Source organism: Mytilus edulis, chromosome 2, assembly GCF_963676685.1.
Source record: "Mytilus edulis chromosome 2, xbMytEdul2.2, whole genome shotgun sequence".
In the NCBI taxonomy this organism is placed as follows: Eukaryota; Metazoa; Mollusca; class Bivalvia; order Mytilida; family Mytilidae; genus Mytilus; species Mytilus edulis.
In genome coordinates, this window is record NC_092345.1 from 25569106 (window position 1) to 25581284 (window position 12179).

Genomic DNA, 12179 nt, shown 5'->3' on the forward strand with positions numbered 1-12179 from the left:
CTCATACCACATCTTTTTATATCTATGAATGATATTACCTAAACATATTACTATCATTATATCCTCTACGAATATTCCATCTATTCGTTTGGGATTGGATTCATTGAACAGTATGATGTATGTGGAGCACAGTAAACTTAATTCGAGAACATCTTAATTAACCCCATTTTTGTTTTTCTGTTACGTATTTTTCTTCTATTTTCATGTTTTGAATTGGTTCATTTATGTTACTTATGCAACTTTTTTGGTCTATTTGGTCTTTTGTGTCTATGGGAGTTTTATTTTGTGATTATGGTGTTTGTTTGTTTGTTTATTTGCTTATTTTAGTTGGGTTTATATGGGTTGGGGTTCATTTTTATTTCGTTTTTTGTTTGGTCCTGTTATCTTATAGGTTCAAATACATACAAAATTGAATAAGCAAACTTTCAGAAAAACAATTTTAATGTTAAAACACATATGTTATTACATTCAACAAACTTTAGGAATCTTAAACGTGTTTTTTCTGTAAGCAGAAATCAGCTTGATGTTTGATGGTGAAATTGATGCATTAAATGCCTGTATGTACATATATATTTATAAATTAGTCTAGCACTATAATTTTGTAGATATTGTAGCAGTAGCACATCTTTCATTCGTATGCATAGCCGTATTGTAATATTTGTATAGAAGATTTTTAATAAACATCACGTTCTGGGCCTATGTTCACTTGTATTGTCCAGTTGTTTGTGTATTGGTTACTTTTGTCCTGCTCCCGAAAAAAAAGAGTACTGATAAGTGATAAATGCCAAACACACAAAAGAATACAGAGATAAAGCCATTCTTATCCATAACCTCATAATACATATTTGTTTTCATCTGATATGAACCGTTTCGATCGTCTCGTGGTAGCGTGATCGCCTAGAGTGTGGGAGGTTGTGAGTTCGAACCCCGGACGGGTTAAAATCAAAAAAACCTTCTGAAACTTCGTATTTTCTGCCTTTTCGCAAAGCACATGCATAGCTTTAAGGACTGACGGCTAATAATATGTCCGGGTAAGGTGACTCGTCTTCCTGAACACTCTTTTTGTGTGAACTAGAACGTTAAAATCCGACACAGCGTGTAGGTCTAGTACAAAGTTAACTCTCCGCTATCACCAACATCTGTAAATTCTCAAACATTCTAATGTACACTGATTAAGTATTTCAGTTATCCAATCATATCTAGTTCTAATCGTACATTAAGAAGTTTTAAGCAATTGTATTTACAGTAGAGTTGCTGCTGTGATCTGTTCCATTTGCCGAGTTTTTCAGAATGTCCTGTTGAGAGGATAAGGTAGTGTTGAATGCCGAGCCATTACGCATTGACACAGAACTCATCTGAGTCATTGTTGTCGAATATGGCCGACGGAGTGGTTTCTTTCTGCAGCAACAAATCATGTTTATAAACATCGTCCTGAATTTACGACCACTAAGAAAATACATATAGAAATTAATAGCATGGTTAAGATCCGACAGGAAAAATACGATGTTATACACCAGAAAGTATTGTGCATACGTATGGACATCTTTAGTGTAATCCCAATAGTCTTGCATGATGAAAAATGCACAGTTCGGCATAGTCAAGATAATAAACACAACTGAGATACTGACTAACATAATAGTTATCTGTTGTTGGTGTTTAATCTTGTCGGTATTTTGTGTTTTGTCAATTTTATTGGTCAGCATTCTTTGTTTGCTAGACGCCATTTTTATTCCAAGAATAATCATCGTATTAAATATCAAGAGTAGTATGAAAGGTACTATGCTGTAAGCAGCGCCATCTATCCAGTACCATACCTTAGTGATGAAATGCACATATTCATCCATGAAAGAACACTGCCACACATATACCTTATGTGGTAGCTCAACTGTTGTCCAGTAGAATTGAAAGTTTAGGGCCATCAGTATTATTGCCAAAACTATCATATTGATAAAGGCACGTCTTTTAGTGCATAATTTTGTGACTTGCAACGGAAACCAAATCGCAATAAATCTTTCAATCGTCATAGATACTAACAACCAATTCGAATAGTGCATTAAAAATGTTCCGATAAAGAACATAGTTCTACAACCATTATCAAATAGTCGGACATCATATAGTGTAAGAAGCAAGTATAACAATTTGAAAACGAGATTCATGGCGTCGACTAAGGATAGCATGGCCATGTAAACAGATGATGATGTAAGAGGTTTCATGCGACATATCGTAATGAGAGCACATGCACTACCAGGAATTCCTAAAGCACATAAAACATAAAGGTAATAATTATTGATAACAACTGCAGCTTTGAACTCATCATATTGATTAAGTTGATCCAAAAGAGACAGTACTTTCTTCGACGATGCTGTTGTACCGTTGTCCGAAGTTATATTAGCTGTCACATTCTCACTTATTGATGTGTATGTCATCGATATTGTTGTCGACTGCATTTTCACTTTTTTTTCTGAAAAAAAAAATAATCATTTGGTTAGTGCAAATTAGTTTTTTTCCAAATTTAAAGCATAACGTGTAAATAAAGAGCTTGTCTGGTAGTTTATAAAAAAAATGTATAGGTTAAAAATCACAAACATTCAAATAAAAGAACGGAACTACGCCACTGCTTAGAATATCGGTGTTAGCAGCTTATCAAACTATTTTAACGTCTGATAAGAATTGAATTTAAAGTTTTTCCCTTGACGTCTGGTGTTGAAGTCATAAAATTTGCTCAGTGCTCGGAGCACAAAAAAAACATGCTCGAAGTATGAAATCCAGCATTTTGATTGGTTAATTTTGGATTATGAGTACAAAAAACAAACTCGAAAGTTTTATAACTTCAAGGCATGAGGTCATTATCATAGAAAAAATCTACGCCGTAGAGCTATGATATTCATCTTAATGTGCAAGAAAATTCTACTTTCGTTTATTAACCGTCAAATATTTAATAGATCGTCAGCCATTAAATGGTACATGGACATTTTAAAGCTTTAAATGATAGTTATCATATCTGCTAACATCGAATCAGAAATCTGAGAATAGGTGTCAACATGAGCATAAAATAACCTTTTAGAATCGGTTGTCGGCGGCGGATCCAGAAATCTCTATTTTTTTCAGTCTATTGTTTTTGAAGTTAAATTCATTTATATATTTGGTACCATTATGCAATAACAGACATTATGACATATAGACGTCAATGGATAGGCAACAAAACGATTCGAAAACAAAACAACCTGAAAAAGACAGCTCGAGGTTTATACTGTGGCAAGCTCTCAGACTAGAACGTCCGGGTTCCAAAAAAAATGTTGGTAATGATAAATGAGATAATCCAAAACTTGTCGTCCGATTAACATTAGTCACATTTGGTTAAAAAGGTACTGTTGTTGCAAATACGAACGTATACCACTAGCTAGTTATCAATAAATACTGTCTAAGACCTGCTCAACCATTCGGAGCATGTGAGTTAATTCATTGTGCAATGAAGTGCTGTCTTTTGCTTTTGTGAATCGCTTTTTTTTGTGTGTGTTCACTTTTATTTTCGATTCTTTATCGGTCGTTTTTCAATTTTTCTATTTTGATTTCTTTCCTGGTTTGTTCTCCCAATGTTCCCAAACTTTAAGCTGATTCAAGTACGTTACATATTCTTAACAGTGTCTTTTTTTTCAAGATCAAAATGCATACCAGAACAATTTAAATAAGTGTTTGTCATTGAAGCATAAATACAAACTAACAATAAAATCCGTCTTTAAATGAAAATATCCGATAAATGTTATCATTCAACTTTGTGTTGTATGTTAAAGTGTCAAATTTCTCAGTACAAGTTAACATATGAAACAATACAGATCAATTCCTTCCTACCATTTCCCTGGTGTTCATATTTTGTTTCATGTATAGTCTAAGAGAATTCTGGCCTTACAAATCATCCTTTGTCAGGTAACATATTTAACTGACTTTTCGATTGATTTTATTCATTAAGCCTTGATTCAAACTCGCAAACCAGAATGCATTCATCTTTTTACTATACTAGTCAACAAAAGAAACGATACACGACTTTGAAATAAAATTTATCAAAAAGTATTAAATATAAAACAAAATGAAATACACTATTTTAAAAAGCTTTCATTTGCAATGTATGCACATGTGATAATGAAAATCAAAACTTGTCGGAAAGTATCTAAATTCCCTGTAAACGACTATAGGGAAAACGGTAGTATTTAATTTTCCCAGCATTAGGTTGGCCTTTTGTGTACCCAAGGCAGGTGAAGGAAGTCTAATTAGGAGCGCTGTGATTGGATGTAAGGGTACAATATATTTTTTATTTATCTATGAATAACTGCAGTGTGTATATTTACAATATAAATTTTAAAACCTATTGAAATATTTTCTAGAGAATTATTCGAAAAGACTTGCAAAATTTCATAAATTTGGTGCAAAATGACGGTGGGCATAGATAACATAAACAAGCTCCGTTGGAAGTTGGTCATGATACTATTTGGCTTTAATTTTTAAAACAGAGTAATAAAGTACTAACACAACATATAACTGTTTTATCTAGGCTTTTATCTTAAAAAGTGGTAAATTTAGAAAATGTTAACACTGTCGCCTATGGCAGAATAAATAGTACCGTTTTCCCTATAGGGTGCAAATAAGTTTTGCGGAAATTTGAATAAAAAATCGACACGTAATTTTCTAAGTACTAAATAAAATTTCAACTTTGTTTAAAACTTTTCAATATGCTAATCAAGTTGTGTTTCATGTTATAACTAATGGGTTGAAATATTGTTTTTTCAAATTTTTGGGAAAAAAAGTGTTTTTTTGAAATCTCAAAAAATGCAAAATTTTTTATTTTTGTCTCAAATCAATGCTTTGGATATGAAAACAACACACAGTAAATTTGGAACATTTCGGATTAGTTTTAAGATTGTGACCGCTTTTTGAATATCACTTTACACATACTGTCTATGGTAAATCAGTTGATAATGTTTACATTTTAACGATTTCTCGTGGGGCCGAACTTTGGTAAACAAATAAACGAAGAAACTGTATGATTTTTAAAAACAAATTGATGGCAAACATTGTCTTTAACTTTAAATGAGAGGTTGGCATCATTAGTTGAAACTTCTGTTTTTCAAATTGTCGTTTTATGTAAATTTTGTAAAAAACAAAAAAAAAATCGTCAAAAACATCACGAAAGCAAAAAAAAATATTTTTTTAAACGGATTTATATTTCCATAATAATTAAGTATTACTACCTTCTATATTGGTCCTATAAACGGAAAACTTTATCTTAAATTTGAAAAAAAGTCTTGTATCGTTTCTTTTGTTGACTGGTATATAATGATTGATCAGGTTGTATTATTTGAACTAGAACACACCCGTCATATCGCGGGTCCGTGACTGAATTAAAGTATATAACTATGCGCAAGCCTTATTTTAGGATTATTTTTTATCTGATAAAGTCATGCCGATTATAAGATACACAGTTTTCTCTGCTTTCAAATATTTCTGTTTGAACCCGTCGAACTGGAACTTATCAATTATTGGTAATATTAATTATTAAGATAACAAAAGGTCCTGGAATGGAGTATTTTTTAATCAACAGCAATGTCCTATGTTAGTTATAAATAAAGTTGAATTCTTTGATTCACTATTTTATGTCATGCCCGCTAACAAATTGAAAACGGTTCCTATATACACCTTATTTTTAGTCCAGATTTTTAGTATTCGTATTATTATCTTAGAAAGTCTTACTGATTAAAATACTACAATAGGTAACAATTTGACAATGATTGAATTTAGTAGTGTCAACCCTGTGATTATGATCCGTGTATATAGCATAATCCTAAATACATCGTTTGGTGGTGCACCTGTTAGATCCGGAACGTACAGATAAGGTAATAGGTAACAGGTGAATATACTATTGGTACCGGTATCGGACTCGACCCGGAACTTCTTAATTATTGGCAATATTAATTACGTGGAAAACAAAAGGGCCTGGAGTGGTGTAAATTTTAATCTACACCTTTGTACTATATTAGTTATATATAAAGTTGAATTCTTTGATTCCGGCGTTTTGCATTTGCGCCGATCTGCATTTCATTTGCGCCGATTTTTTTTCCATTTACGCCGATTTTTTTAAAGGTAAATAACAGGTAAATTACAGGTGAAATGATATAAGAAGATGTGGTATGAGTGCCAATGAGACAACTCTCCATACCAGTAATGTTATTTTCATTTATCATTAAAGACCTCTTCCATTAGCCAGTTGTACATATGTTATGAATTGTCAATCATAACATGTATATAACTGTTGTCTCCTGCTTAAAATCAAGAAGTTAAAACCTTAGATAAAAGCACTTTGTTTATACTAAAATGACGAATTAAAAATATATGTACAGCATTAAAATCCATAAAAACGGAATACATTCAAATCATAAAAAAATAATTTTAGTGTTATAGATAATTTAAGAGTATAATTGTATTGTCTTTATTCCTAGTAATTATGTTCAATCATTTAATAATGTAAAGCAAAACCTTTATTTATTTATAGGTCTGCTAAGCAGTGAATTCTCTATAAAATTGTAAAATAGAGACAATTCCGTGGAGAATTACCTTTTTAGTCGTGAGCACTTAAAAGTGTATCGTGCGTATACAAGTATTGCCTAACCTTTAATTACACAAGCGCTTGGAACAAGATTCAGTTGCGGATCAAAATGAGGCCAAAGAGAACGACGTCCATCACTTCCGCTAATCACAAAAAAAATATAATGTTTTTCGCAACACGAATCAATTTTTAGTATAAATCTCCTAAAACAGGTTTGCCCTCCGCTCGTCAATATATATTGAAGTTATCGATAATTACACTCTCGCTTTAAAAAATCTTGGATCCGCACCTTAGATATTCAGTTTTTTTCATTGTTTGCATTGGATTTTTTTCTTATTTATATACCACACACTGAACACGTCTGAGCTTACTTTACCTTGTTTAGGATGAATACATCCCTGTGAAAATATCTTGAATTTTACTATCCATACTAAAAAAAAAACACTTGATGCATGTGGTTTAAAAATTAAAAAAAAATAATAGTCCGTGAGTGAAAACAATGATAAAACATATTCGAACATTGTACCCAAGTACCTGTGTACTAATCGTAATACAGCCCGTAACAGAGTAGTGATCGTGTAAGTTTTCATTGTTGAAGTCGAAGTTTTTTTAACACAGTAAAACATTTTTTTATAATCAACCTCTGTCATTGACATTTTCATTTTACGGTAAAGGATCAAATACGGGATCTCCGAAATTTCTATCATTTGTTACGAGGAAATCATTATTCAATCAAACATATGTCTTTGTTCATGACACATATTATGAAATACCGAGAAGTTGAAATGATCAAATACTTTCGAACTGACGGAAACAAAAATACATAATCTAGAATGTGTGTTCTGTCATAAACAATGGCTTCGTCGTGCGAATAGACGAGATTGTGTTACATGTAACTGATCTTAGCTGTAGAAACAGTTGGTGCGACCTCGATAAAATCTTTATCAATTTAATATAAGTGATAGAATGACATTCAAAACAGTGTGGCTGTGGCCATTGATTGAAACATTAAATTCATCCATTGGCTGAGACAATTTAGGTGAACGTTTGTATGTAACAACCACTGCTCACTATGTACTTTTTAAAGACACTTAAACTATTGGGTCACCAAAGGTTCTCAACACCTTAATAAAGTAATTCGAAAAATTAATCAGAAATAACACGATGTTTTGATTTATACCAATTATATAAATCAAAACATAAAGGTTATTCCTGATTAATTTTTCGAATTATTTTATAAGTAAAGGCGTTAAGAAACCTTTGGTGACCCCACAGTTTAAATGTCTATCGTAGGTACGTCGTGAACAGTGGTCGTTACAGACAAACGTTCACGTAAATTGTCCCAGTCAATGGATGAATTTAATGTGTCAATCAATGGCCACAGCCACACTGTTTTGAATGTCATTCTAAATATTCATGACTACAATGATAATGAATTTATTGGAGTCACATCCACTGTTTCTACTGTAAACATGAACTCGTCGGTTAGTGTAATGAAGAAAAGATTGAGATTGTTGGTTTATTCTTTACACCTTCGAGGTATTAAAATTATTTCAGTGTTTATTTAAAATTAAATTTATTTTCAAATCTCTTCTGTTTAAAATTGTCGAAACTTCCGTTCAAGATTTCTGTGGTAAACTATCTATTGTATAGTATTTTATAAATACCCTTTTGTACAAGAATACTTTCTTTATAGAAGTATAGATCTGCTGGTTATAGATTTTTTTTATAACTTTCATTATTGTGACGACGCGCTATGAAATTCAGATTAATTTATAAATGAAGTTGTATATAAATTTTTGATCAGAAACACAAATCTTTTAAACAGTTCGACGAGTGCGTCAATGTTACAGTGGTCTGTTTACTGTAAGTTGTTAAGCTTGGCCCGATTCATCTGTCATTTATGGAAACTAATTCACCACTTTCTGAGACATTCATTTTTATTTCACCATCAGACATGGAGCTACATTTGTAACTAAAGCAAAACTCTCAAATTAAAGAAATTTGACATGATATACTGAAACTTTCTTATAATCAATTAAACGACTGTTTTTCTTAGATATGTGATTTTTCATGGTCAAACTTTTTCATTGTTAACGGACATTTTGAGATTTTTTATTGTAAAAACATGGTGTTTTTTTTAAAGAAATCAACATTCAAAATTTAGAACTTCATGGACATGCACAGGAAGCTGAATTATTGCACATCTATGTACTACTTAAAATTGTACTTCGATCTGTTGCGTCCTTAAAAAATATTCTCTGTGTGTGCCATTGTAAGAAATAGTTTTGCTCGTTATTTTGTAATATTAAAAAAATTCTTAACAAAATTTTCCCGTTTAAACTGTACTAGAAAAAAGTTTGCCATGTGAAACAAACGAAGACATATTCTAACAGAAGTACAAATACCAGTCCTCCCTTTTGTGTTATTGATTGAATTCAAATCCATCACACATACGGTACACATTGTAGTCTGAAAAAATAAAGGACTTCATTCCTATCAAACACCTTTTTAATTGTTTACCAGTATATTTCTTTTAGTTTTGGGTAAAATTGTAAAGGAAATAATACTATCAAGACTCTTTTTTTTCTGTTCTGACTTTGAAGAAATGACTACTTTTCGCCCAATCGAAATGGTGCATGGACATATTTTGTTTCATATTATTAGAATTATTTTCAATATTATCGGTATTAAACTTGATTATCGACACATGAAAGTTTGTCAGCATTGTCAATCTTTTTAACGTTAAAGTACCAATAGTTCGGTCACTACTCAATTAAGTTTGTCGATAACGTAGCCAATTTTGACGGTAAAGAAACATAAATTCGATCACTTCTCTGTTACGGCAGTGGCGGATCCAGGGGGAGGGTTCCGGGGGTTGAACCCCCCCATTTTTTGGACGATCAATGCATTTGAATGGGGACATATAGTTGGAACCCCCCCCCCCTTTTGTCCTGGGTTGGGAACCCTCCTTTTTTAAATGGCTGGATCCGCCCCTGTACGGGCTGCGACCGTCGAAAAGAATAAAGAATTGACAACTTCCCATCCTTTTATCTTATACTGAAACAATATCAAAAAGCTGTAACACACAATAAAAACATATGTTTCACTTAAAATTAAATACAAATATTGACATTCGTTACCTTGGACTAAGGCAGTAAAATGAAGTCAATATAAATACTTTCATGGTGTAACCATCTCACCAACTTAAAACGCCAAAATATTTTCTTACTTAACATCCACTCTCCAACATGTTTAATATACTTTTTATTTTTATCTATCAATCTTTTGACTCATGTGACACACACATACAAATATATATATAATTTGCCCAAAAATTCAAAAAGAAAAAGAAAATTTAATATTCTCCAACACGAAATTAAGATTGTGTTCAAATGTGAAAATAAATTTTCGCGTTGTATAGCGCGCCAAAGTAAGCATGCTTAAAAACAGATGAAAATGAATATTCAACTCTTAAAAAAACCCATCCAACCTCCTGTCCAGTCCTCCCCAAGAATAACTAATGGTCACCCCTTACAATTATACATGTAGTGACTGTTCTGTTTGTATAAGTTAAACTATGATTTTTAAAACCAAAGAACACGAATATACATACAATACTTTTACTTACCTATATAGATCAAAAACTTTCCAAGTGTCTTGTCAAACTAAAATTTTTAAGTCTCATAAGTATATATATTATATGTATGAAATAAATTTCCTGTTTAAATTGGCCAACCAATAAACTGTTTGGCTAAACATCGCTTCGGCAATGAATGTAAATCATTAATTAAAGTACCATAAATTGACGCTTATTAATCCCGCCTCTTAACGATTAACAATGAGGATTTAGCTTGATCACTATATCATATGTATAACCTTTTAGGTTAAAACAGTATGTTAAAATATCACATCAAACATATATAATCTTCGACAAGAGCTGAACTAAACACAAACACATATAATTATATTTCCACAAAAGGGAACCTTTTCAATTTGGGGATAACAAAAGTACGTGGTCGCAACAGGGAATAATAGGGAATAACCAGTCATTTTGGAATGATTTAAAAAAAAAACATCTAGAAATTAAAACGTGCAAATTCGTTAAATCATGGTGACCGTTTTCCATTGGAAAATTAATGTATGATTGAATTGCATACAGGCAATTTTTTATATTTACGTATCATCGTCTGTGTATTCTTTACTTAACTGCGTTACAAGATGAATCCCCAAACTCGCCCACCTTTCTATCTGTCATTTGATTGACAGCTAATCACAGATCAATAATGAGGATGTTTATAACTGTTGTATCGATTTCAATAACATACTTCATGTAAAAACAAAAATAAAGTAAAGGATCTACCCAAGAATAATTGCTTATCCAATATCAAATTGTCCCATCGAGCGAAATAAAAACATTGGATAGCCATTTAAGCCGCCGCCAATTTAACTAAGGCAGCGAAACTTGTTTTCAATCTTCAATAACATTGAAAACTAATTAAAAACAGATTTATGCAAAATATAAAACGAAAACCGTGTTAATCTTACGACTCTTTTATTACGCACGAGGGGTTGGGTGGTCATGAAAAAAAAAGGTGAATAAAGAATTTTTCATATATGGACTTCATGAATCTGATATGAAAATATCGAGAAAATAAATACACGAAATATACTCATTTTCGTAACTATCAACAATAATTTATTCATAAGCGTCATTAGCAATTTTATTTAATATAGGTAGTATAAGTGCAAGTACATCTGCTAAAAATTTTTTTTATCTATTATACCGACATTTATGAATAACGTGGTTTTCCTGGACTGTTTTTTCTTCTTCATTATATGATTTTTGGATTTTCATTTAATCCGGAACTTACCCTGACAAAACTGTTTCGATACGTTATTGTCTAATTTTGGAAAATCAAATAACAACAAAAACAAAAAATAAGAATCTGTCTCTGATATTTTAATAGAAAGAATTTTTAGTGGGTCTCATTGGGGTCTAAGCGCGACGCGGGATTGCCGATTTTTTGTAAGCGTGACACGTGAAAGTCAAATTATTGTGCCGTGAAAACGGGAAATGATTTCTAGCGGGACACAGGAAATTACCAAAAACACGAGAATTGCTTACGTACATAGTGTAAGCGGGATATGGGAATTTGACAAAACAGTAAGCGGGATATGGGAATTTGACAAAACAGTAAGCGGGATTCGGGATCAGACCCCCACCCAATGAGACCCATTTTTTTACTAAGACATAGACAATACATCCAGATTTAACTGTTTGGATATGTGATAACACATTTTTCACAATCGTTCTAAGTAAACTAAGAAATATGCGAAAATGCAAATTCAATGAAAAACAATCACGCGACTGATAGACCTCTACCCCGGATTTTGTCTCGATTTCTTTTAAAGCTACTGTACCTGATCCCTTATCAAATGGCAAAATGAAAAGGCTTCAGCTAAAACACATCAATCTAATGGATAACAACTGTCATATTCCTGACTTGGTACATGTATTTTCTTATGTATAGAAAATGGTGGATTAAACCTAGTTATATAGCTAGGTAAACCTCTCACTTGC

The 12179-nt window shown here is 32.0% G+C and overlaps 1 protein-coding gene across 1 annotated transcript; it reads right to left on the reverse strand.

Annotated features, from left to right (window-relative positions):
- Positions 1-423: 423 nt before the first annotated feature.
- LOC139511818 (probable G-protein coupled receptor B0563.6) lies at positions 424-10259 on the reverse strand. Its single transcript, XM_071298918.1, has 2 exons — positions 10227-10259; positions 424-2461 (listed from the first exon to the last, which is right to left on the reverse strand). Exon 2 carries the CDS (start codon positions 2445-2447, stop codon positions 1227-1229), a length of 1221 nt encoding a protein of 406 aa, XP_071155019.1. The 5' UTR covers positions 2448-2461; positions 10227-10259; the 3' UTR covers positions 424-1226.
- Between the last annotated feature and the right edge of the window lie 1920 nt (positions 10260-12179).

Bases quoted from the DNA above. Each gene is read 5' to 3' on its own strand.
- LOC139511818 (XM_071298918.1), bottom strand. From the start codon at position 2,447: ATGCAGTCGACAACAATATCGATGACATACACATCAATAAGTGAGAAT.